Source organism: Crocuta crocuta, unplaced genomic scaffold (genome assembly GCF_008692635.1).
Source record: "Crocuta crocuta isolate KB4526 unplaced genomic scaffold, BGI_CrCroc_1.0 scaffold127, whole genome shotgun sequence".
Lineage (NCBI taxonomy): Eukaryota > Metazoa > Chordata > Mammalia > Carnivora > Hyaenidae > Crocuta > Crocuta crocuta.
The window spans coordinates 8,865,012-8,891,800 of NW_027532008.1; the positions used below are offsets into that span (position 1 = coordinate 8,865,012).

Sequence of the window (26,789 nt, forward strand, 5' to 3'; positions counted from 1 at the left end):
TGCAGGGCTCGGGAGGGGGCTGCCGGCCCGGGCGGCAGAGCTGGGCAGCGACCCTGCCTCCCTCTCCCAGCCCCCGCCCTTGGCTCAAACTGGAGTCCCACTCTCCGCCTCTCGGTCACGCTAGTCTCCCCCACAGCCCCGGCTAGACCCTCCTGGACCCGTGGTCCAGGCCAGGCACCCCCTCCGGTGACCCAGGCGTGGTTCCCCTATCTCCTGCCCGGACCCCGGGCTAGGTCCCCTTTCCCCGTCCCTGCGGCCAGGGTAGGCCTTCGTTTCTCCCTCCCGTGGTCCGGGCTAGGCCTCCGTCTCTCGGACTCTTGTCCGTGGTTTCAGTCTGGACCCCCGTTAACCCTTCCTCCAGTGGTCCCAGCCTAGATTTGTTCCCCCGCTCCTCCATGGCTTCAGCCTGGAGCCTTCTCTCCTTGGCCTCAGTCTAGACCTCTCCCTCTTCCGTCCGTGGCCCCGGCCTGGACGTTAAGAACCCCCTCCCATCCTCTTCCCTAGACCTCTCACGGCCCTTAGCGTCAGCCCCCCTCTGTCCTGGGCTCTACCCTCCCTCCAGGGCCCTGCTCCCTGCCCCCGACGCAGGTGGTCCCTCCCCTCTACCCGGGGCGAACCTTCTTTGCCGCCTCTGGGAAGCATCGGGAGCTCTCCAGCCCGTGGGGAGGGTGGCGGGCCCGGGGCTGTGCCTACTCAGGTGGAGGGCTGCCCCCGTCTGGGAGGCCGCCTGGACCGAGCGAGGGAAGGGCGGGCACCTGTGTGCCCGCAGGGCAGGAGGCAGCGCGGCGCTCTGCGGGGCCCTTTCCGCGGTTGCTGCCCGCGTGCGTTGCTTGCGGGGTGTCGTGCAGGGGCCTGAGTGGGAGCCGAGGGCTGAAGGTGGGGCGAGCCGACCCGACCGGAATGAACGCACAATCGCTCTTGTGAGGCTGCAGCCCCTGGGGTGGGGGGTGGGGTCAGGAGGCCCCGAGGCCAACAAACGGCGTGGAGACGATGCAGCCCAGCAGGCGCAGCCTCCCCTTCCCCCTGAACTGTCAGCTTGTGAGGGTCGGAACTGCTGATTATGGAGGTGGCTCGGACCAGGTGAGCCTGACGCGGAGAGAGACAGCTAGCCAGGTCCACCCGTGGTGTTTGTTTTAGTCGTGGTGGCAGGTGCAGTCGTGGGGTCCTCTGGGTGGCCTGAGGTTTCACCCGGGCCTCCGCAAGTGAGTCTGCCTTCCGTCTGCCTTGCAGCCTTCTGCAGGGCGGACTCACCACCCAGACTGGAAGGGCCAGAGGGCTTGTGCCGTACATGGTCAAGGAGCCTTTGGAGACGGGCTGACAGAGCTCAGGCCACCCACCTGCTCCTCCTGCCCAGTGCAGGCAGATGTTTGCATGTGGACTTTGGGCCCCAGAGTGTTTTGAGGATCTCAGTTTCTTGTTTAATGAAGAGATGTGGCTGCTGAACCAGGATGACTAATTAAGAGTGGCAGAGTTTTTTCTTGGTGCCTTCCTGTATATTGATTAAAAATGTGGCTTATGCTATTTATGATGCCACTGGACTCCTCTTATGGGCATGTTGTGGGGAGGTGGCCCCACCCCAGACCTGGGTGGGGAAGTAAGTACTCCTGGACCGTGTTGGGTGAGGACTTGCAAAGCGGAGCGAGATGTCATCAGCATGCTCTTGGGGCAAAAGCAGGGAGCGAAACGTGGATGGGATGGCCGGGTGGGGCTGCTCGCAGCAACGTACCTGGCAGGGAGGGGCATGTTGGCTCAGCCCCGGGTGCCCTATTCTCCAAAGGCGGTGGGACCCGTAATGACCCAGGAGGAGCTGCATGGCGACCGATGATGCTTCTCGGGAGTCCTGTGTTTGGGTTTTATTTGGACAGTCTGATAGAGCTGTGGAAGAGGTGGAGGGAAAGGGCTAACCTTCCCTGAGGGCTGCTCGGGGCCAGGCACTGAGCTGTGCAGTTGAGCTCCTTGCACCCACACAGAGCCCTTTCAGGTACTTACTGTCCCCGTCATACAGGTGAGGAGGCTGCCGCAGGGACGTGGGGTAACTTACTCGAGGTGTTGCTCAGCCGGTGGAAGCAAAATCTGGCAGCCTCCGAACTCCATCCTCCTCACTGTCCCGGGCTGCGTCTGTGTCGCAAGAGAGGAAGGACACTGTTGAGAAGACAAAATAATGGGGTACTCAGACGGCAAGGGGGCAGCAGCATTTACCGGGTACTGGTTGTGTCCTGGGTCCTCTGCACAGGAGACCTTGCTGAACAGAGCAGTAATCGCACGGTGAGGGGAATAGGTGTGGATTTGGCACGGGCCGGGACAGGCGCTGTTTCCATGGCTGCACCCCTGGGGCCTACAGCAGCACCTGGCACTGAAGGAAATGGCCTTTGGGGTGTCTGTGGTCCATGAACTCAGCCACTTGGGGAATGTGCGCTTAGTATCCCCTAGGCTTCTGCGTAATTGTGGACTTCTTATTGTCAAGTTGATCCCTCTAATCATCCGACTGGTCAGTTGGGCTGGGACACAAGTGGTGGTGTGGGATTTTCAAATAGGTAGATGAAGGGGCGCCTGGGTGGCTCAGTTGGTTAAGCGTCCAACTTCGGCTCAGGTCATGATCTCACGGTTCGTGGGTTCGAGCTCCGCGTCGGGCTCTGTGCTGACAGCTCAGAGCCTGGAGCCTGCTTCCGATTCTGTATCTCCTTCTCTCTCTGACCTTCCCCTGCTCATGCTGTCTCTCTCTCTCTCTCAGAAATAAGCAAAACATAAAAAAAAAATTTTAGAATAGGTAGATGAATTAAGACCACTGTGGTTTTTATTTTCAGTAGGTGTGATAGTTGGGAAAACAGCTAGATCTCCATTATCTAAGGAGGGAAATAGCATTTGAAAGAATAGAATAGAATAAAATTGAAATAGAATCTAAAATGCATTAGACTTTGGAGTAAATTCCATGATTTTTGTTGGCAGCAGTAAAGAATGCATAGACAACTTTTCCTTACATAGCCCTAGCTTGTAAGTCAGGAATGATTATTCTAACTTGAGAGTTCTGATTCTGGTGCTAGATGGTGGGGCCCCCTCATGTTGTCCCTCCAGCTCACAGATGGCTTTGCCTGACAGGAGCTGACAGAGAGGCCTGTCACATTGTTGCAAGGTGAAACAATATAGTTGACACTAATGTGTCTTGGCTGGTCTCCTGGTGTGGACGAGGGACATTTCTGCTCAGACCCCACATGGACATGCATTTGTGTGCATTTAAACCCAACTGGCCTCTTCGGTGGAATGCTTGGAAAAAGTAGCGAACAATTGATATCGATAGCTTGAAATTGAGATGATAGCTCATAGTTTGAAAGCAGATATTCCTATTTATAACTCAGAAGGTCTATGAACAGGATGGATGACTGGCAGTCCAGAGAGTTGGTAGCTGGTAGCTGGGCTGGCACGTAGTAGACCNGAGGTACCTGAAGCTATTAATTCTCTGTGTATTCAGTGCCTGCTTTATGCAACTTTCTGTGCCAAGGACGCAGTGATGAGCCCACCCCTCACAGCTTACACAGTTTGAGGGGTGGGGGTGGGGATGCCACTCCTCCCTAAAGTTTAAGAGGGAAGAACCTTGACTGATGTAGCCGCAAGCCATTTGCAGACCTGGCAGGAGATTTAAGGGAAAGTTGGCTTGTGCCAGGCTTTGCTCCCAGACCTTCTGGAGTGTGTCGGTTCTTCCCTCTGCCATGACTGTGGAAGTGAGTCCTCTGCACACCAGCGGCTCTCCTGCCCACAACTGGAACCTTGTGGTGCCGTGGAAGTCCTGCCCTCCCAGCCTGGGTGGCTGCCATTGGTAGAGGAGCTCTTGTGATCCAGAAAGGTGGCAGAGATTATAGCTCATCCCCCATGTTACTTGAGGCACCTGAAGCTGGAGGCGTTGAGTGACCGGTGCAAGGGGCTGGCCTGGGACTCCAGGCTGGGGTCAGCCGACTCCTGTGCTGGACACTCAGTCTGCTTCTCAGAAACTGTGCGCAGAAGTGCCTGCAGCACAGGCTCTGGGCAGGTGCGCTGTGCAGCAGATCCCAGCCAGGAGAGTGGGGTGGGTGTGCCAGGCCGGAGGATGCCGTCACACGATCACCCACCTTAGGACCAGCTCGGGCAGTGCCATTTCCAAACTTAGGATTTCAGAGGGTCGTGTTTCAGCATAAGGATGCGGAGATGTACATCTATAGGACACCAGCCGTGTGCACGCGCTCTGCTACGAGCTTTAGCCCCACTGGATCTGTGTGGCAGCCCCACCAGGACAGCTCTGCCTTGGAAGGGGGACAGCACAGTATAAGCAGTTAGGACTTAGGAGCCAGACTGCCTTGGGATAATAACAGGACCTCCTCATAAGACTTGTCATGGGGATTAAATGAGATAATACACGTCAAGTGCTTCTAACAGCATCTGGCACATAATTACATACACAGTCACTATTATTATCACCATATTACAGATGAGGTTCAAAGGGGTAGGTGGAGAGTCCCTCTGTGGCTATTGAGTGGGGGGAACTGGGTTTTCTGACTCCAGAGATAGACCCCTTCCCTCCACTCTGTCCTGCCTTTTGAAGTTTGCTTGGCTTTGGGCCGTGCTTTGAATGTAGGGCTTCCCTAACAGAGCTCGAGGCTCTCCTTCACAAAAAAGGCTTCCTGTACATTGGACCCTTGTTTATTGTCGCAGCCCGATGCCGTTTCTCGGGTCTGGGTGCCTTGTCTGTGCCTGGTGGAACCCCTGAGGAACAGAATCCTTGCCTTCTTCCCAGATTGGAAGAAGAGGGTCAGGACTGCGGATAGAGCACGTGAGCTCTGTGAGAGCGGGGCGCTTGTCTGTTTCGTTCCCGCTCATCACCCCACACCTTGTAGTGGTCACCTGATGCTTCATCACCACCGACTGAATGCATTCTGAGAGCCGAGAGTCCCTGCCCTGTGTTTGCCGCCTGCTCTATGGAACGTGGGCTTTGGAGCTGGGCACAGGCGGGTTGGAGTCCTGCCTCCGTGGCGATCTGGAGTTCTAATCTCCCTTGGCCTCAGTTTCTGGATTTGTAGCATGAGGGTAACATTTTACAGGGATACTGGGAGAAGGAAAATTGTAATGTACTTAATCAGCGCTTGGCACACAGTAGGTGGTAGCTATGATTATTATTTGTCTTATTTTGCATGCCGCAGAGTAAGGGACACAAATAGAAGCCATAATCCCCATTCTCTAATCCAGAAGGGGAGACGAGAGGCATCCAAACAGTTTAGTGCGGCAGGAAGGACGTAGCATAGAAAAGGCTTTACTAGCAAGGGGTGCATGTCCACGCGGCCTGCATTCCACTTCCTCCAGGAAGCCCTGCAGACCACCTGGCCCACAGGCAGCTTGGGCGAGGGCTGGGTGTGAAGCTGGGGGAGGCCTTGTCCAGGCCGAGAGGACAGGGTGGGGTGCAGTCAAGGAGAGGCCATTCCAGGCACTGGCTGGAACGAATGCAAAGTTCGGGGGTCTGGTCAGCCTTGTGAGGTCAGAGCTCGGCCACAGGGTAGACAGCGAGCGGGGGTGCCTCGGTCCTGGGAGTCAGTTGGGAAGCGCCGGAGTTGCTAAGCTAAGGAGTTTGCATTTGATCTGGGACAGTGTGGAGCCAGTGAAATATTTGACGGAGCAGGTAGAAATTTGAGGAGGCTGGCAGAGTCGTGGTATTTTAGGAAGCGTCCTCTGGCCGTGGTGTGTACAAAGGCCCCAAGAGGTGAGACGTGGGAGGGAGACATTGGCCAGCACCAGCCTGGGGGGTGGGGGTCATGAGGGTTCCAGCCTCTTGTGAGGCTGCAGGTATGGAGAGGGACACATGAGTGAAAAAGATACAGATAGGAAGGCAGAGTGAGACTCTGTGATTTACCGCCTCTGGGTCTGAGAGGGACACTTGTGTCCCCAGAGCTCCCTGGTGAGGCATTCTGATAGGCTGCTTTATCACTGATCCAACTTGCAGTTTCTGCTCAGTTTAAATCCTAGATAGTAGTGTCTGCAGAGCGTTGATATCCTACTAACATCGGAGCGGGGATTTTAGTCTGGTGAGCCCCGCGATCCTGGATCTTCGGGTGCCCCCCTGTTCCGCTCCACTTGCACAGCCTTGGGCTCTGGGCAGGCAGGCACCTAAGTCCACCAGTCTGCGGGGGGCAAGGGGGGCAGGGTGGGGGTCTCTGCATGGTGGCTGTGATCCCAACAGGAGCTACTTTTTGTTAGACTGCTTCTGAATACCCAGAGCAGCCCTATGAGGCAGGTTCTGGTGTTACCCTCATCATGCAGACGAAGAAACCTAGACCCACCTCAACAGTCGGACCCCCAGAACCTGCGCTCTGGACCCCCGGCACTGCTGCCTCTCGGCTTTTCCTCCATTCGGCCATTGTCATGTGGATGCTCACCGAGCCATCGGCTAGACCTCACAGAATATGAGTCTTGGGTGGAGGAGGCAGATGGAGATTGGTAAATCGGAGAGTCTGTCGGACTGGGGCACACTTGTGGAACCCCACATTGGAGGCAGGGGGATGTGCACAGCAGAAGGGCTTAAGCTTAAGGTAAGGGAGCCACTCGCCTTCCCTCTTCCCTGCTTCTCCTCTTCCCACCCCACCTGTCTCTTTCTGGAAACCTGTGGAAAGGAGCCTTCCTCTGCAGCTTGCCAGGGATAAGTTTCCAGCACCACAGTCATCTATTTTCTTCCAAGACTGCAGCCCCCATGGCTCCCATCCCCCTGCCCCGTATGGGTTCCTGTGAGCATGGAGGGGTTCTGTGTGTGGCGAGTGAAGATTGTGCCCGATCTGACTGTTTTATTAATAGGGATGTTTGCTGGGTCCTTTTTCACTTAACCTCCCAGCCGGCTTGGGAGGCAAGTGTAGTTCCCTATTGTGCTGAGAGCCCAAGAAATAGAGTTCTCTGCCAAAGTCTGGCAGTTTTTTTTTTTTTTTTTTTTTTAAGAGAGACTGTGCTCCTGCAAGCTGGAGAGAGGGGCAGCAGAAGGGGAGAGAGAATCTTAAGCAGGCTCCACACTTAGTGCAGAGCCTGATGTGGGGCTTGATCCCCCGACCCTGGGATCATGACCTTAACTGAAACCAAGATTCTGATGCTCACCTGACTGAGCCATCCAGGTGCCCCCAAAGGCTAGCAGTCTTACGGGCTTGCAGCCTGGTGTGTTCTGGCCACAGAGATCTCACCACGCTGCAAGACTGTTAGCAGCTGTCGCTGCTCTCAGCTCCTGAACTTCCCCCGCCCCGCGTAAACTGCTTGTGAAGCTTCCTGTCCCAGCCCTGAGCTCCGCAGGCCCCTTCTGAGCTGGGACCTGGTGCGAGACCGCGATGTTAGTATTGTTTGGACTTATTGTTGCAGAGGTTTCTCTAAGATTCAGGCAGGAGACTCATTACATTTGATGAGTGAAAGGTCTCTCACTTAAAATACTAAGTTATGAAAAGATGCTTCTGCACGTCCTCTTCGTGGGCGGCCTCCCAGCAGAGCTGTGTGTTTCCAGGAGGTACCAGTTGCCCTCGTCCTTCTCACCCGCAGCCGCGATCCATGGCTGGAGGGTTCGGGTCTGGCTTGCTCACATCTGATGTTGCTCCTGAAGGCTTCCCCACGGTGAGGTTTGGCCCCAAAGGCGTAGCCCGTGAACGGGCTTCCTGCATAGAATCTGGGGCTAAGAAGCTGAGAGGAGGAGCTTTATCACCCCAGACTCCTGGTGAAGAGTCTGATTGTAGGCACTGAAGGAGCGCCTCTTGAGTTTCTGTCTCATCGCTGACTTTTTTTTTTTTTAAAGGTTTTATTTTTAAGTAATCTCTACACCCAACGTGGGGCTCAAACTCACAGCCCTGAGATCCTGAGTCACTTGCTTCACTAACTGATCTGGCTTTGATTTTATCAGACCTTTGCTCCTCTGCTGAGCACAGCTTGCCTCTCCACAGTCCCTGGGGCTGGATAGGGACCCATCACTGAGGAGCGCAGACCCCTACATGGCAGTGGCCAGGAATTTGAGAATTTCCCACCCGTGCTGTCCTGGCTTCCTGGTGTGTCCTCCCGACAGCTCCCGTGTTGAAATCTCTTTTGGCTATAGTGGGTGTGGACTTCTGGTCGTCCTGAGGCTTGAGTTCTCTGACTTGGCCTTGAGGAGTTGACTTGTGCAGCAGGAATTGGAAATGCCCGAGTTAGCAGTTTTCACTCTGTGGGTTATTAAGATTCCCTCCTGTGTTCTCCATGCATCTTGAAAGTGTCTGCCTTCTGCACTGTGTTGGATGCACACGGTCATGGTCTTTAATTCTCTCAACCCAGCCCTAGAAGGGTGGCTTCCTCATGGTGCAGATAAGGAAACTGAAGCTCAGGGAGGTTGAGTGAGTGGCTAGCTGCAAGGCCCCCAGGCAGTCATGGCAGAATTAACATTGTGCCCCAGGCACTCATGGCAGAGTTAACATTGTGGCGTCGGTGCATCCCACTCCCAAGTGCACACTTGTGGAATTCTGCTCTCCTGCCTGTGCTGCGTGGACTCCCCAGGAAGCTTATTTTATAACGAGGAGGCTGAGGTTGAGAGCAGTTCACCTGCAGGTCCAGCCGTGGTGGTTGAAGTCTGGGTGCGGACGATAGAAGCTTTTGTTGATTCGAGTTGTTAAAATGAAAGTGGATGGATCTTTCTGAGCTGTAGTCTGTCTTTGGGAAGCTGCCTGCTAAACCTTCGAGTGATAGATATGTCTCGGCATGCCATGGGTAGGTCACATCTTGGCGTTTTGGGCGGGGACAGATCACTAGGATGCGCACCAAGAACGCATCCTAGTGACTGGGGCAGCCTCGCGCAGACTCTGTTGGTGGCACAGAACCTTGCAGGGTTCCCCTGGCCTTTTGCTGTGAAGGCCCGGCCCGGCCCTGCGCGCCACTGTCAGGGGCAGGCTGCGGGGCCTCTGAGGGGAGAGAGCCTAGGGGCCCAGTTCAGTAGTTATATGACCTTGAACCGCTTCAGTTGGTGAATCTCCCAGTGCCTCGAGTTGTTGCTGGGCCTCAGGAGGGAAGGGGAGCAGTAAGTGCCCCCTCAGTGTGAGTGCCACGCAGTGTTCCATTGTCCCTGGCACACGGGCCATTGCCCCGTAGTGTTGAATGAATGGATGTCTGGTAGCCCTTAATAAATGTGAGCGCCCCTTCCCTGTGAGGTTGAACCATATGAAATTGCTGTTCTCCTAGGTTAAAAAATGGCCAATTTATGAGCACTTCACGCAGTTTAGCCCAACACAGACTAAACGCTTGGAGCAGGGTGTGACAAGTGTGACACTCTCTGGCAGTCCAGAGGCCGCGCTGGGCTCCCACTTGTCAGTTCTGCTTTAGGCAAGGGTGACAAGAACAGAAGGAGCTGAGCAGGGTTTGCGTCTGAGATTGGGTCAGTGTTTCCATTAGTCTTCAAGCCACCCTGACATGAAGGTTGTCGGGAGGCACTGGCAGCGGTGGGATCAGGGTTGGTGGGAGCAGCCACCCTGAGCGGTGGGGTCGGGGTTGGGAACAGGCATCCCAGTGGCTCTGAGCTTCACTGGTGACTCTGCACGTGGTGGGCACTCAGCACTGGGTGCAGAGTCACATGGTTGGCTTGGACTATCGGAATGATCCCAGGCCCTCTGGATTCTGGAGCACAGGGGTGGTAGAATGTGGAAACTCCCTTTGCTTTGTGTTGGAAGGAGTTTAGACTTTGTGTCAATACCTGGCTCTCAGGGGAGTATTCCTTCCCCCAGAGTTCACTGGAAACGCTTGTTAGTTATGGACCTTGCAGAGATGCACCTGACCATCCCTGAACAAGTTGTTTGGAATGGTGCTTTTGCTCCAACTTAGTTTGGAGCTTAGTCTGGAAAATGGCTTCGTTTTTTCCTTCTGGCATGAGTGGCCAACCCTGGAGGGCCCATTGCATTTGGTATCCAAGGGCCTTTGTGGGGAGTGGGGCATGATGCTTGTCACTCCTGCACACCGCCCCCCCCCCTCCCCGGACTGTGGTTATTTTCTGAACTGCCACAGACCTGCCAGACTTAGCTGCCTAGGGGCTGAATGTTTTGTTTTAAGGGCTAGTGTTTGATTTTTAAGGCATGTAGAGTGTTGGGGTTTAGGGAGAAGGAGGCAAAATAAGGGGAAATGGGCAAAGAGAACACTTGTTGGAAGGCAGCCTGGTAAGGTATAGTGGAAGGAGATTCCTGGCTCTGATTCCCACTGGGGCTCCCTATGAACTGTGTGAGCTTCAACTAGCTCCTTAAACTCTCTACATCTCAGCTTCCTGATCTGTGCAGTGGACGTAACATCTGCCTCTTCACAGGGTAGTTAGAGGATTAAATAAGAACAGGGTTCATGAAGTGCTGTAGCTCAGGCCTCCTGTGTGGGCATTATTACAGGTTCATTATTACCCATAGGGACTTGATCATTCATGAAAATGAACACTGTTCTATGGGGAAGAGAATTGGGTTGCATCTGAATATCCCTGTAATGAGGAATACCACGAGTCTGAAAAGCAGGTGTGATGGTCACACTACGGGCAGGCTGTGACTTTCTGGCTTCCGGGGATCTTGGCTCTTGGACCTCGCAGCCCTTGGCACCTTGGCCTAGAGGCTTTATCATACGGGGGGCCTTGCATTGGGCCAGCCCCCGTGTGCTGAGCTTTGTGGATATCATCTCATGTAATCGTCCCCAGCCCCAATTTTGGACATGGTGCCCCCAACACACTTTGCGGATATGGAAATGGAGGCCTCAGAAGTGAAGATGTGTCTTGTCCAAGGTCACACAGCTGGTAAGGGGCAGAGGTGGCCTTTGGACTTGGTCTTCTGATTCTAGATTCCGGTCATCAGTACACACGAACAGCCGGTCCCAGGCTGATGTTTTCATGTTCAGAGGAAAGTGGTCGTGCTGGTGGTTCTAACCAGTGCTCTTTGGTGCTTTTATATGTTTTGCAGCTCAAAGCAGGCTGTGTTCGGTGGTTGCCCCTGGTTTTGCTTTGATGGCTTGGAGCCCATCTTAAGATGCGACAAGAATGAGCTTCCCTTGACTGTGGTTCTTCATTTAAAGGGGGAACCTTGTTTCCCACGTTGTAACTTCTAACCTTTAGTCACTTAAGACCCTGAGCACCGTATAGGCTTTACTTCTGCCTGTCTGGTCTCCTCTGTTCTGTGCATATTCCGCTGGGCTCTGAAATGATGCGCTGTGGGGATACAGCGGCCGTCCGTGATCAAGCTAGCACTTGAATTCGGGACCAGCTTACTCCATGCCCTGGCTGGGCTACACCTGCAGCTAGAGCCAGAAATGAGCAGAGAGACTATGGCCGTCTGCCTACCTACATTACCAGTGGAATTAGTCCAACCCCAAGTAAAACCAGTCTAAGGCACTGAAAGGGGTTCCTAATCTCAAAGAGCTGAGGATGCCGGGCTGTGGACGTCGGCACCTGTCTGCAGGATGGGGAGGGTCCCCGTGGCCTCCCTTGATGGCCTTTATTCCTTTTTGTCTTACTTGGCACTTGGTGATATGCCTAGAAAATGGTCCCAGAACAACCTTGATTTCTTCATTCTTCCATCAAATCGCTTCCTCCAGAAGTGATTATTCAACTGCCACCTAGAGTCCCCTTGTCCCCTTGCCCGCCATCAAACTGGTACCACAGGGCTCTAAGGCTTTTTCCCCTCTTGGCCACGGAGCGTGGTTTCTGAGCTTGTGGCATTCCAGATGGAGAAGCATCCTGGGCGTTTTCCCTAGGATCCTGCTTTTATTTTGATTCCACAGTGTCTGTTTGGTACATATTGATCCTCAAGAAGGCATTTCTTGAAATAACAAGCAAGTACTGGTTGCCATGGTCCCCAAGGAAGGGCCCTCCCATCATGTGACTAATCAGCAGAACAAGGACAGAAATCGTGTTGGACCTCCCTAGGAGGAGCTCAGAGTGCCTCGTGAGCCACTGAATTAACTGATAAAACCCCATGCGGTGAATTCCAGGCCATGCCTCAGTCTCCCAGGAAATGGAAAAAACAATTTCCGAGCCTCAGGTGATGGGCCATGCGTCGTAACAAGTACAAGCGGATTCAAAGGCGGCTGAAGCCTTTAGCGAGTCCTCGGAGCTGACCAGGAAAGGATGGCCCTGGCAGGTGTCGCTCCCCACCCTACTTAGCACTCGACGTGCATTATCCTCTTGAGCCCCCAGAATTCTCCTAAGCATGGGATCCTGTGAATTTCGGACTTTGTGTAAATCATAATTATGGAAATTTGGAGACTTGATGTAAATTGCTAATAAATGGCAGAGCTGGGACTGGAACCTGGCTGCTATGACTTTAAAGCCTTTGCACGTAACGTCTTCGGTCATGGAATTTTGCTGCTCGCACGGGGCTTGTGGCTCACCCCAATTCCACAGTACGTGTCTAGGGCGATCGGCACTGGGGTCCTGCGTCTGACACTAGAATCTGGACTCTACATCCTCAAGCGGGCTGTTGTCTTTGCTGCTGCATGAACTCAGGCGCGTTTGCAAACTCCTCTTTGAATGCACTTCTCCAGCGATGCATGCAGACACCACACTTCTCCACCGTGATGTCAGGAGAGAGCTTCCTGGCGGTCGGGTTGCCGAGCCCAGAAAGCCAGCGCCCTTCGTTAAAGAAGAAATCAAGGGGCGGGTCTGGATTCCAACCCGGGCTCTTTGGTTCTAGCTCCTACCTTGCGGCGTGTCCGTAGGAGACAGGAATCGCCGTGGAAGGGCGCAGGGGAACTGAACGACCAGCAGGAGGCTGAAAAATGATGGTACAGCGGCACAGCGGTATATAATACAGCCGTTAAATGTGACCGTGTTGAGTAAAGCAGAGCTCAGAGTCGGGCTCCTCTGTCCTCGCTGCTCTCTGGAACGGTCATGTTAGAATGCCTGCCTCATGCGGGTTGTGAGGGTTCAGTAAATGACCGGTTTGTAAGCCCTTCACTGTGTCTTAGTTGCAGGGGTTACCGATTATCTGTTAATCTATATGATTTCTGTTTATCTAGATGCACACATATATATGTACGTTTTCCCCTCCTTAGAGTCACTTCCTTACAGTCAACCCTCAAGAGTGGGTTGTAGGGCTAAGGAGAGCAAGCATATCCCCCCCACCCCCACCCCTGGTCTTTCCTGTCACTTTGCCCTGGTAACTTCTGAGATCCTNTCTGGCTTCCTGTTCTGCCCAAGCTGAGAGAGCTCCTTGCTTTCCTGCAGTAATGTCCTATCTAGTGGTGGCCTCCATGCTTTTTGCCACATCGTCTTCATATCAGAACCATTAATTTTTCTTGAAATTGCCTCATGTTTAACTGAAGATATTTAGTAGGAGGGAACCGTTGTCGCTACCATGACTGGAAAACCAGTACCAGTTGCCTTAGGTAGCAAGTATGCATTGAAGTAAACTCCTGTAACTGTTGACAGAAGAGAGGCTCCTCTGAGGACCGCCTGAAGTTGGTGACCCTCAGGGTCTGGCTTGTTTGTCTCTCTGGGTCTCAGCTTGCAGCGTCCACCTCCTTGCCTGCCTGCCTTCTTCCTGTGTCCACCCTGCTTGCCTCCAGGCCTGGTTCTGTCCCCTTGTGGCCACCAAGCCTTCTCTGACCACCATAGCCCTCCACATCCTGTCTGCCCCCCATCATCCATCCATCCATCCACTCACCCATGCATGCATGCAAATATGTAACAATACTCTGGGCTCTGCTGGGGGGTGGGCATAATAAAGACCATTTTGGTATCTATAAGGAGACCATTCACGTGTCTGTCCAGAGAAGCTGTGGAGCCGAAGATGATCGCTGGAAGGGGGTGTGTGCGGGTCCAGTGAAGGGAGTGACTGGCTGTGTGGGGACCACAGCAGAGATTTCAGGAGAAGAGGCTTTTGTCAGGATCGAGATGAAAAGACTCATTTGCTGGGAGGGTGAGTGGTGGAGACACAACAGGCAGAGGAACTGCACGTTCCGGAGAACGTGGCACGTTCCAGAGAACTGGCAGTAATTCAGCCAACGGTGCCAGAAGGGTGGGGGTGGGAGAGTTCAATGTGACCCAGCAGGAGTCACTTGTGAAGGATGGCCCGTGTCGTGAAGGAGGCTCCGACTTCACCCTCATCCATTTCCATGCCCTCTCTGCACCCTGACCCGACCTGCAACACAACACAACCCTTACCCATGAGGCTTACCAGTTGATGCCCTCTTCCCAGGAGTGAGATTTGCTGCTGCTTCAGTGCCGCTGCCCCCATCACGGTGTGTTGAGTGTCCTGTGCCCTGGGCCGCGTCCTGTGACACTCCACTGAGTGAAAGGAGGGCCTGGCCCTCAAGAGCCCACAGCCCGGTGGAGACACATGGCCATCTAGTTGGGGGGAACACAGTGGCAGGGACCCTGGGAAGCTTCCTGACCCCGTTCCCTGCCATTAGGTACCCTTCGGAATCTGACAGTATTATTTTTTAAGAGTTCAGTGTTTTTCCTTTTATTTTAAAAGTAATGTGTTCATTATAGAAAAGTTGGAAAATACAGAAAGGAAAGAAAAACTTGCCCATAATCTTACCCTGCCCACAGCCACTATTAACCTTTTGGTATATTGCTTCAATGTCTGCCTGGGTTTTAAAGGTTTTTTGTGGATTGTGTTTATATTGTCTGTGTGATTTATATGTTGTGCTCTTTTTTCACAAGAATTTTCTTGTTAACAAAATTTTCATGAACCTTTATTTTTAATTTTTTTTTTTTTTACATTTATTTATTTGTGACAGTGAGAGACAGAGTGCAAATGGGGGAGGGCCAGAGAGAGGAGACACAGAATCTGAAGCAGTTTCCAGGCTCTGAGCTGTTAGCACAGAGCCTGACGCGGGGCTCGGCCCCGTGAACCATGAGATCATGACCTGAGCTGAAGCCAAACACTCAACTGACTGAGCCACCCAGGCGCCTCTGAACTTTTCTTTTTAATATTTATTTTTGAGAGGAGAGCACCATCCATGTGTTGAGCAGGGGAGGAACAGAGAGAAGGGGACAGAGGATCCAAAACAGGCTGTTGCTGACAACAGCCAGCCCGATACAGGGCTTGAACTCATAAACCACAAGATCATGACTTGAGCAGGAGTGGTATGCTTAACCAACTGAGCCACCCAGGCGCTCCTCGTGAACGTTTTAAATGACTAGTGTTTCAACTGGTTAATGCTGTCATTTGCTTAACCATTCCCCTATTATTGGATAAGTAGGGGTTAATATTTCCTTGCTGTTACATGTTTTTTTTTTTAATAGTGTGAAGGCTTTTTTTTTTTTTTTTTACAGCATTTTTTCTGGTCCCCTTATTTGCTTATTGCATGTTATGACATTGTTCCTGTAGGTTGTATCTGAGGTATGAACTGTCTGCTCATGTGATTGTTCTTGTGGGTATGAACCTCCTCGCCCATGTGATTGTGTCTTGTGATCATGAACTCTCTCCCCATCCATGTGATTGTGTCTGTTGGTATGAACTCTTCTTGCACGTGTGATCGTGTCTTGTGGGTATGAACCCTCTCCCTGCCATATTGTTATGTTGTGGGTGTGAACTCTCTCTGCCCATGTGATCGAGTCTTGAGGGTGTGAACTCTCCCCCCACTCCATGTGATTGTGTCTTGAGATATGAACTCCCTTCCTACCTACGTGTATACAATCTATTGCTGTTGCTCACAGTTATCATTCTGTAAAGTCACCACGAACAGTGAATTAGCAAATCCTGAACCATTGCTTCTAGGAGAAACGCAGCCTACCTACGGTTCCTGGGATCCTCCGGTCACAACGTTTTTGTCCTCTGTTTAATACATAACCGGATAGACAAATACTGTATGGTCTCACTTACATGTGGAATCCAAACAAAGAACAGTCAGACTCAGAAGCAGAACGGAACAGAGGTTGCCAGGGGCTGGAGGGCACCGGGAAAATCGAGTTTGTTAAAAGGGCACAGACTTTTGGCTACAAGATGATTAAGGTCTGAGGATCTCATGTGAAGCATTAAAAAAAAAAAAAACAACACCTTGTATTATGTGTGTTTCTGCTGAAGGACACCATTTGGTGCGGTTGGTTCATTAACATCACAGTCGGGAGCCACCGCAGGGTAACTGGTGTCTGAGCGATGCCTGGCTGCCATGCACACACCTCCTTCGTGCTTCCCGCGCCACGGAGCCTGGGGCCACTTCTAGACCACAAAGTCAGCAAAGCGCTTGCAGGTATGGAAAAGGGGACACTAAAGAGCCTGCGAGAGGCGCCTGGGGGGCTCAGTCAGTTAAGTGCCAGACTTCAGCTCAGGTGGTGATCTCACCGTTCATGAGTTCGAGCCCTCGCATCAGGTTCTGAGCCCGGAACCTGCTTCAGATTCTGTGTCTCCCACTCTCTCCTCCCCTCCCCTGCTCACACTCTGTCTNTATTTGCTTATTGCATGTTATGACATTGTTCCTGTAGGTTGTATCTGAGGTATGAACTGTCTGCTCATGTGATTGTTCTTGTGGGTATGAACCTCCTCGCCCATGTGATTGTGTCTTGTGATCATGAACTCTCTCCCCATCCATGTGATTGTGTCTGTTGGTATGAACTCTTCTTGCACGTGTGATCGTGTCTTGTGGGTATGAACCCTCTCCCTGCCATATTGTTATGTTGTGGGTGTGAACTCTCTCTGCCCATGTGATCGAGTCTTGAGGGTGTGAACTCTCCCCCCACTCCATGTGATTGTGTCTTGAGATATGAACTCCCTTCCTACCTACGTGTATACAATCTATTGCTGTTGCTCACAGTTATCATTCTGTAAAGTCACCACGAACAGTGAATTAGCAAATCCTGAACCATTGCTTCTAGGAGAAACGCAGCCTACCTACGGTTCCTGGGATCCTCCGGTCACAACGTTTTTGTCCTCTGTTTAATACATAACCGGATAGACAAATACTGTATGGTCTCACTTACATGTGGAATCCAAACAAAGAACAGTCAGACTCAGAAGCAGAACGGAACAGAGGTTGCCAGGGGCTGGAGGGCACCGGGAAAATCGAGTTTGTTAAAAGGGCACAGACTTTTGGCTACAAGATGATTAAGGTCTGAGGATCTCATGTGAAGCATTAAAAAAAAAACAAAAACACCTTGTATTATGTGTGTTTCTGCTGAAGGACACCATTTGGTGCGGTTGGTTCATTAACATCACAGTCGGGAGCCACCGCAGGGTAACTGGTGTCTGAGCGATGCCTGGCTGCCATGCACACACCTCCTTCGTGCTTCCCGCGCCACGGAGCCTGGGGCCACTTCTAGACCACAAAGTAAGCAAAGCGCTTGCAGGTATGGAAAAGGGGACACTAAAGAGCCTGCGAGAGGCGCCTGGGGGGCTCAGTCAGTTAAGTGCCAGACTTCAGCTCAGGTGGTGATCTCACCGTTCATGAGTTCGAGCCCTCGCATCAGGTTCTGAGCCCGGAACCTGCTTCAGATTCTGTGTCTCCCACTCTCTCCTCCCCTCCCCTGCTCACACTCTGTCTCTTGCTCAAAATAAACAAGCATGAAAAAAAGACTTTTAAAACAACAAAAAAAGAGCCCGCGAGAAGGACTCCTGTTGAGGGTGCGAGAGCTGAAACGGAGGCAGAGCATCGCCTTGTTCTGTCTCGGGGAACGTGCGCATTGGGCAGCCCGGAGGTTCTGCCGCTCTGCACATGTCTGGGCGGCACCGCAGAAGTGCCCCGGGTATTGAATCCGGGCTTACACCTACATTTCCCCGGGTAGGTGAGTTTGCAGAGAGCGAGGACCAGCCATTAGACGCAGAGTGCCGAATGAGCCCTGGGTGTGGCCGTGCCCCATCTGCCTGGTGACGTAGAGGTAGTTACCCTGATGATGGGTTAAAAATAAGATTTGAGAGGTGCCGGGGTGGCTCAGTCGTTTAAGCGTCTGCTTTCAGCTCCAGTCATGATCTCGCAGTTTGTGGGTTCGAGCTCCACATCGGGCTCTGTGCTTTGGATCCTCTGTGTCCCTCTCTCTGCCCCTGCCCCACTCACATACACACTCTCTCTCTTAAAAACAAACTTCAAAAAATTTTTTAAAAATTAGATTTTAATAGAGTTCTTTCCTAAGTTTTGATTTTTGTGGTTGTAGTTGGGAGGGGAGTTGTGGGGAAAAGCATTGCATCTGTAAGTATTAGAGACATAGTTTCCCAGCAATGAGTGACTCTTTCCCAAAGTCTGAGAAGACTTGAGTGCTCCGGGGTCACTTTTTCTGTCTTTAAACAGCCGGGCCGGGTGCTTCTGCCTCTTGGAGCGAAGCTGACGTGGGTGTGATCAGAAGACCCTTTGTCTCCCTGGTGATGTTAGATGAGCGTTGCGTTCCTGGAGACCTTCGGGTGGGCGGGCTTAGCCCCTCAGAGCCCTTGCTGCCCCACGTGGCTTCCGGCCCCAGATCCAGCATCTGACGCTGCTGTGGAGACAGACGAGGGGAGGCGTGGCACGGTGTTTCTGAACCTGAATTGTACTTTAAACCAAAATAGCCCTGGTAATGTGGGCTCTTAATCACCCAGGAGACTTAGAGGGGGGACTCCTGGCCTTCCCGCACCGGGAGTGCAACAGAAGCATGTGGCAAAATAGAAGGGAGAGTCTGTGACATCTGCATCACCGAGGGGAAGAAAATGGATTAAACCCTCACAACTGGCTCAAGCATTGGGAGCAGAGTAAGGCTACCTTGACTGCAGTACACAGGACCCAGGATGCCCGTGCCCCTTGACTGGGCTGTTGCTTGGCATTGGGGTCTTCGTGTGCTTGGGGTGGGAAGACCATTGGCTGGGGCTGGATCAGCTTGGGAGTGGCGAGCATGGCCCCTGGAGGCCCGCGGCTGCAGGCACCACTCCCTGGGTGAGGGTGGGGTTACCCATGGGGCTCTACACCTCTGTTCTCTCACTCTCTGTGTTTCACCTTCTCCTTTGGTTTCTTGCTTTAGCCTGGTGCCAGGGAGAGCCCAGGATGGTGTAAGATGCGTTTCCCCGCTTGGCTGCCTCCCAGCACTCCGCCATATTTTTATGTTACCTTTATCATTATTTAATGGTTTTCTTCAAATTGGCCTAAGCCTAACACCTCCATTTGCTTTCGCCTCTTCCTAAGCAGAAACAGCTGTAAGGTCACATTTGAGGTGCTAGTCATATTTTTTGTGCATATTAAAAATAGGTAACCTCTGAATTCCATTCGTCCATACCTCTCTAGAACCTCTCTCAGACTCTGGCAATCTGCACACCACACGGGAAGTGTTGCAGACCCGGGGACGCTGCTCCAGGACTCTGGGGCCCTGACCTCAGGCTGCGTCCTGGCCCCTGACGTGCTGTGTGATGACGAATGCTTCCCTTCCCGTCTCTGGCATGAGAATTTTCTTCCCTATTTCTGCTGCTGCTGCTGCTGCTGCTGCTGCTGCTGCTGCTGTTTCTTTTTCGTTTCTCCTCCTCTTCCTCCTCCTCCTCCTTTAAGTTTATTTATTTATTTTGAGAGATAGAGGAGGGGTGAGGGGCAGAGAGAGAGAATATGAGAATCCCAAGCAGGACATGCGCTGTCAATGCAGAGCCTGATGCGGGGCTCAGTCTCACATATTGTGAGATTATGACCTGAGCAGAAATCAAGAGTGACGCTTAATCAACTGAGCCCCCCAGCCTCCTCCCCTCCCATTTCTTCTTTATATCAGACTGATGAGCACCAGGGTCTCTCCAGGCTCCAGAATTCCAGGGTGCCGTTCACTGGTACCCCTGTAGTGTCCCCGCTCCTCTGACGGCAGCTTGGGACTCTGACCTGGACACGTCATTCATTTGCTCGGAGAAATAGAGATTTAAAAATACTGCAGCTCAGGAACATTTTGTCTTCCCACGTGCTTCTTATTTTTATTTGGGTTTCAGCTCTCATGGCTTGTTAGCCAGTGGAGCGGCTTGGCCTAGTACAAAGAATAAGGCCTCGGAGCCTGGCAGCGTCCTGAGCTCCTCCGTCCCTCTGGTCCCCTCTCTCGCGTGGGAGCGGACCACCCTCATGGCAGGGCTGTCCTGCCACGGACGAGGCCAAGAGCACAGAGCACTGGGGTGGGCGACGTGAGCGTCGTGGTTCGTGTTGCGTCTGTCCCGGGAACAGAGTCGTTCTTGGACACGGATGTAAAGCCGGGCTGCTGGAGCTGTGTCCTGGCTCCTCCACGTCCAGCTGCGTAGCTTTGGGTGTCGTTTAACCCTGTGGGGCTGGTGCCCCCTCATAGGGTCTGTTGGAGGTTATGGGAAATGAAACAGGTACCCCCCCTGCCATTGCGCCTGGTGTGTAGCAAGGGCTCCGGGCACGTTGCTGGCCTTGCTGTTATCAATGAGATGATACACGTCAGATGAGTAGTGTAGCACCTGGGGTATATAGGACATGCTCAACAAACAGTCACTGTTACTTTTCCTTTTTTTTCCTCTTTAAGTTTTTTTTCTTTAATGTTTATTTTGAGAGAGAGTGCAAGCAGGGGAGGGAAAGAGAGAGGGAGAGAGAGAATCCCAAGCAGGCTCCACACTGCAGTGCAGAGCCTGACGTGGGGCTCGATCTCAAATAAACCATGAGATCATGATCTGAGCCTATATCAAGAGTTGGACACTTAACCAACTGAGCCACCCAGGCATCCCCACTGTTTTTTTTTTTTCCTAATGTTTATTTCTGAGAGAGAGAGAGGGAGAGAGAGAGAGCAAGTAGGGGAGGGGCAGAGAGAGACACAGAATTCTAATCAGGCTCCAGGCTCTGAGCTGTCAGCACAGAGCCAGACATGGGGCTCGAACCCATGAACCATGAGATGATGACCTGAGTTGATGTCAGACACTTAACCAACTGAGCCACCCAGGTACCTCCCCACCCCCTTTTTCTAATAACACGGGAGGGCCGGGACCAGTAGTGCTGGCCTCTGGGAGAAGAGGAGATGATTTTCTACATTCAACTCTGTTTGGATGTAGCGGCTTTCCACTTCTCCGCCTCCCCACCCCCCTTTAAGATTTCATGCCTGTAGTTCATCAGACAAGAACCAGGCCTCGGGTCACCCTGCCCCAGCTGAGCCAGTACCCACAGCTCTCCTCTGAGTCTGGCTTTGAAAGAATTGTAACACAGGGGGCGCCTGGGTGGCTCAGTTGGTTGAGCATCCAACCCTTGATTTCAGCTCAGGTTATGATATCTGGTTCGTGAGTTTGAGCCCTGTGTCAGGCTCTGTGCTGACAGTGCAGAGCCTGCTTGGGATTCTCATTCTCTCTCGCTGTCTCAAAATAAATAAACTTAAAAAAAAAAAAATAACTCAACTTTGGAAGGGGCAGTGCAATCCCAAGATGAAAAATAAGAATCCTTGCATAAAGCACTGTGTAGTGAATAGTCTCCCTCCTGTCCTTGCCCTCGTGTGCCCATCCCCTCCTGCGTGCCCCACCTTCCCCAAATCCATGATCTGACACTGGTAATATTCCCAGGTCTCTCTCTTGTTTTGTTTTGTTGTGTTTATCGAGGCATTATTTCCATGCAGTGAAATTCACCAGTTTTAAGTGTTGGGTTTAATGAGTTTTGATAATAATCCTGTAGCCGCCACCACACCGAGTTGTAGAAAAGTCCCTTTGTCCTCACAAGCTCCCTTGTACCTCTGCATCTCTCGGCCTCCCCTTCCCCACCCCTGTGCAATCACTGATCTGCCTTGTTACTTGGGTTTTGTCTTCTCTTTAATTTCATGGAAATCACAGTACGTGGGCTTTTGTGTTTGGCTTCTTTCACTTAGCCTGATTTTTTTTGAAATTCATTCAAGTGGTTGGCTGTATTGGTAGTTTGTTCCTTTTCACTGCTGTGTAGGATTCTGTAGTGTTCCACAGGGTGGGTATCTTACAGTGTGTCCTTTTACCAGTTTGTGAACGTTTGGGGTTGCTTCCGGGTTTGGGATGTTAGGAATAATTCTGCCGCAGATCTTCATGGGTAAGCTTTTGTGTAGCTGTGTTTCTTTTCCTTACTCATTTTTTAAAGACATAACAAATACGAATAAATCCTTTACTTTCCCCTTTTTAACGTGTAAAGGGTGGAGAATTATAAAAATGCTTCTGCATCATCCCTGTGATTATTTTTTTTGAAAGGGCCTCACTATCACACAGAGGCTCGGATGAGCCTTTGATTTGGTCATGCCCTAGGATCCCAGGAGCCTTCCTGGCATCTAGAAGGGGGTGCCAGCTTGCGGGGACCTCAGAGGTGATGGAAGTGGGCACAGCTGCAGAGAGGATCGCTCTCTGGGTCTTATTCCAACATTGCAACAGTGCTCTGCGGACCATTGAAAGGAGAGAGTGGGAGGCTGTGCTGGGCTTCGGTGGGGTCACCTGAGTATTTTAGTGTTAGAGTTAAATTGTAAAAGAAATTACCCTGTGCACTCATCATATCCTGTTGCAAAACTAGAAACGCGTAGTAGAGGTAAACTACTAGCCCTTTTACGGCCCTTCTGCGGAAGGAGCCCTGGTAAGTGGACCACTGACCTGTTTGGAAGCATGTTCCCTTTACTGACGTGGGTGGAGGATCGTGGGTAGAAGGGATGTGTTTGCTCAGAACACATTTAATTAAACTCATATTTACTTTGACCTGTCCTTAGTCCCCGTGGCCTTCTAGACCCCTACCTGACACCCTCTCTCCCCCAATAATACATTGTTTATAACTTTTTGAGGGAAATCAGACGATAAGAATATGCAAATTTGCACAAGAAAAGGAAGGCTAATGAAGTCTTTCTGATCTTCTCTTAGGGCCACTTAGGAGACAGTAGGATTTAGTAAATCAGACTCACTGTTTAAGAAATTAAACATTGCTTAAGGATGTCTTCTGTCGACAGCCGTGCTGCCTGCCAGAACTTTCCGTAATAATGGGAACGTTCTGTATCCGTGCCGTCCAGCGCCCTTTAGACACGTAGCACTTCCATTGTGGCTAGTGTGATGGGGAACTGAGTATTTTGTGTTATTTAATTTTTATTAATTTTATTAATTAATTTTATTAATGTAAATAACCAGGAGTGGCTAGTGGCTACGGTGTTGGGCCAGTGCAAGTCCAGGTGAATGTTGATTACCACTGAAAAAGTTTCTTTAACTTAAAAAAATTATTCTAGATTGTAGCCATAGGGAATACCATTAAGTGATTTAAGTGATTCCTAAGCAGATTAGGTGAATATGTTGTTTCATATCCAGTACTACTGCTATTTCATGTGCACTATTTTCACAGTACGTTTGCGGGTACCCTCTGTTCATAAGGTACCGTGACAGGTGCCATATAGGACAATTGGAAGTTAACTTCCCTTCCTTAGGTCTCAGTTTCCCTATCTGTAATGAGGGAGTGTTGGACCAGATGGACTAGATTTTATGATTTTGTCTTTAATAGCAATAGCACTTACTCACTGAACTCCCCTGTGTTCTTGGCGTGGTATTCAAGACATTAAGTAAATGCACTATCTCATTTATTTGTTTGTTTAGTTACTTCTTAATGTTTATTTTTGAGAGGGGGGTGATGGGGGAGGGGGCAGAGAGAGAGGGAGACACAGAATCCGAAGCAGGCCCAAAGTTCTGAGCTGTCCACATGGGGCTTGAACCCAACAACCATGAGAGCATGACTTGAGCCGAAGTTGGATGCTTAACCCACTGAACCACCCAGGTGCCCCTGCGATGGCTGTCTTAAAAATAAATCTGTTCACTTAAACATTTAAAACTTAAAAAAAAATTTTTTTTTTTAGATTTTTACTTTATTTTTGAGAGAGAGACAGAGTGTAAGCAGGGGAGGGGCAGAGAGAGAGGGAGACACAGAATCTGAAGCAGGCTCCAGGCTCTGAGCTGTCAGCACAGAGCCTGAAGCAGGGTTTGAACTCATGGACTGTGAGATCAGGAACTGAGCCGAAGTCGGATGCTTAACTGACTGAGCCACCCAGGCGCCCCTAAACATTTAAAACTTAAAACAAAAACACCTCTTGTTTTAAGTAAAGGTTCAATTAGATTTCTTGGGAGAGACTTTACAGTAGTGCTCAAGTTGGGGTTAGTGGCTGTAAGGGTTTAGGAGTGAGGTGAGGGGCAGGGCGGGTGGAGGCCAGCCCATCTAGTAAGCTTGTGTCCTCCACACATGCCCATGAAGGGCTTGCTTTGAACACACTCCTGCTGGGATACCCCTGCTCGGCTTAGGAGCTCCAGGACCTGGCAGTGGGCTGGGGGAGAGAGGAAGAGGCGCAGCTTCGTCCTAAACCATTCTCTGGCTCCCTTGGCCGCCCTGAAGCGGTAGAGACCCACAGCGGCAAGCCTTGTTGTGTTGGAGCCAAAGCTGACCGCCCATCTGCTTAGTAGCTGGGCAGCCTTGTGCAAGTCACTCCCCCTCTTCAAGCCTGTGGTGTTCTGTCCCTGCATCCAGCAGCAGTACTTCTGGAGGCTTCTCCCGTGATCCACACTGTTCTGGGTGCCGAGGACGCGGCAGGGAATAAAGCTCTGACTTCAGGAAGCTTGCGCTCTGATTGACGATGAGCTCTCCTACTCATCGTTGAATCTGAGGCGCTGATCTCAGTAAACTACCGCAAGGGGTTGTTTTGAAGAGTAAATGAGGCTAACCTAGCCCTGGGTGCCCTTCTCCAGAGATGACTGGGGTCCCTGGGGGCCAGTGCCCCCTGTGAGGGGGCGGATCTTTGGCTATAGCCCTTGGCTGCCTCCAGATGACCCTCGCAGCTCTTCCAAAGGGCCAGGACGCTCATCAGCTAATCAAACGGGCAGATGACGTGGATGAAGTCCCTAGCACAGTGCCGGGCCTGGGGGACCTTACAGTACATGATGTTTCTTTCTCCTGACCCCTTTTCCCTTTTTTGTGTAAATAAATTCTACTCTGTGGGAACTCTGAAGTAGAAGCCAGTGGGCTGAGCGAGGAGTGGTGGGAAGTTTGAGAAAGAAGTGAATCAAAGCAGATCTCTCATTCCCTTTTTAAAAATACTTCAATTTCCTGTTTTTCTCCCTATAAAAGTAATACTCTATTTAAACAGCCTAGAGATGTGTGATTTGGAAAGTGGAACCACCCCGAAGTCCACCCCAGCAATGGTGCTAGGAGTGTGGTATACGTGTTTGTCTAGATGTTTTCTACTTGTGTGCTTACGTTTAAAAGACATTGTACCCCCTCCACAAGCGGCTGTTCAGTCTGCCGTTCCCAATTCCCAGTGCGCCTTCCTGTCCTTCAGATCCTGTTTTCTGGGCACCGGGAATCGGGGTCCCTCATGCAGTAGAAATGGTTGTGCCCCGAGGCCAGGAAAGGGAAGCAAACGCCCTCTGAGACGCTGGCCTGAAAGCTGGGGTTCTGGGGGGGGGGATGAAAGAGGCCTGTGGAAGGGCAGGCAGAAGTGAGGGGAGCCCAGCAGCGGTGGAGCTGGCCCCCGCCGCATCCACCCCCTCGTACAGAAGGCTGCGGTGCTGGACTCTGCACCTGGCTTCCCTGACCAAGTGAAGGCCTTTCTACCCTTTGAATTTGCAGCTTAGAAGTGCCACGTTCACACAGTGGTGTGCGGAGGCCTGCCCGTGGCTTTCAGAACAGGGCTCAGATGCAGTGCAATTGCCTTTCACTGGCTGTTTTCTTTTTTTTTTAAGTTTATTAAAAATTTTTTTTAATGTTTATTTTTGAGAGAGACACCCCTCCCCCCCCCAAAGCAGGCTCCAGGCTCTGAGCTGTCAGCACAGAGTCTGATGTGGGGCTCGAACTCATGAGCTGTGAGATCATGACCTGAACCAGAGTTGGACGTTTAACCAACNAGAGACACCCCTCCCCCCCCCAAAGCAGGCTCCAGGCTCTGAGCTGTCAGCACAGAGTCTGATGTGGGGCTCGAACTCATGAGCTGTGAGATCATGACCTGAACCAGAGTTGGACGTTTAACCAACTGAGCTACCCAGGCCCCCTCTAAGTTTATTTATTTGAGAGCAGAGAGAGAAGGAGAGAGTGAGAATCCCAAGCAGGCTCCTCACTGTCAGTGCAGAGCCTGACTCCACACTCGAACTCACACACCACAAGATCATGACCAGAGCTGAAATCAGGAGTCAGTCACTTAACCAACTGAGCCACCCAGGCTCCTCTGGCTTTTTGTTTGTTTGTTTGTTTGTTTTGTTTTTTTAAATCAGCTGTTTCATGTCCTCTTAGGAGGACTTCCCTACCTTTTTGGATTACAGTTTTGTGAAGGTTGGTTTGCAGACCCATCGGCTTGTTTGCCCACATATGTGGAGAGGTTTGTCTACACTGGGAGGTGGGGGAGGCATAGAATAGGGACAAAAGCTGTGAATGTCTGAGGTTAGTAAAACTTAATTATAAAACTCTGAAGCTGAGCCACATGAAGTTGCCGTCTTCGTAGGCCAGCAGTGGTTGGCATTGGTGGTTTCATATGGTTCAGTCTGATAAAGCCTCATGGTGAGAAGTTTGGATTGTAGAAGGGAAAATCATTGTTAAGAGTCTCATTTTTAATAACTTCTCTTATTTCTCACGTACATGTGGGTTTTGGTTCATTATGGTCATAGGCCACAGGTAGTTTTTTACCTGGCCCCCCCCTTTTTTTTTTAATCCAGGAGCACTTTGTTTTTTATATTAGAGAGAGTTCGTGAATGTGAGTGGGGGAGGAGCAGAGAGAATCTTTTTTTTCCCCCTTTGAGAGAAAGTGTGAGTGGGGGAGGGTAGAGGAGGAGAGAGAGAGAAAGAGAATATCTTAAGTAGGTTCCTTGCTTGGCTTGGAGCCCTACATGGGGCTCGATCCCACAACCGTGAGATCATGACCTGAGCTGAAATCAAGAGTCTGTGCTTACCTGACTGAACCACCCAGGTACCCCTTATCTTCCTTTTTAAAAACCAACATGACCAACAGGAAGCCC

General features: G+C 51.4%; 1 protein-coding gene across 5 annotated transcripts in view; it reads left to right on the forward strand.

Moving 5' to 3' along the window:
- Positions 1-26,789, forward strand: part of CAPZB (capping actin protein of muscle Z-line subunit beta) — a 133,460-nt gene that overhangs the window by 241 nt on the left and 106,430 nt on the right. For 2 of the 5 annotated variants that reach the window (XM_077775891.1, XM_077775890.1), the window contains exon 1: positions 992-1,080. The exons of 1 other annotated variant lie outside the window; for it this stretch is intronic. In XM_077775891.1, the coding sequence (XP_077632017.1) occupies positions 1,061-1,080 (20 nt within the window). In that variant the 5' untranslated portion in view covers positions 992-1,060. Of the gene's footprint in view, positions 1-964; positions 1,081-26,789 lie in introns of those variants that run through there. 2 more of the 5 variants (XM_077775892.1, XM_077775893.1) reach the window with 2 other exon arrangements.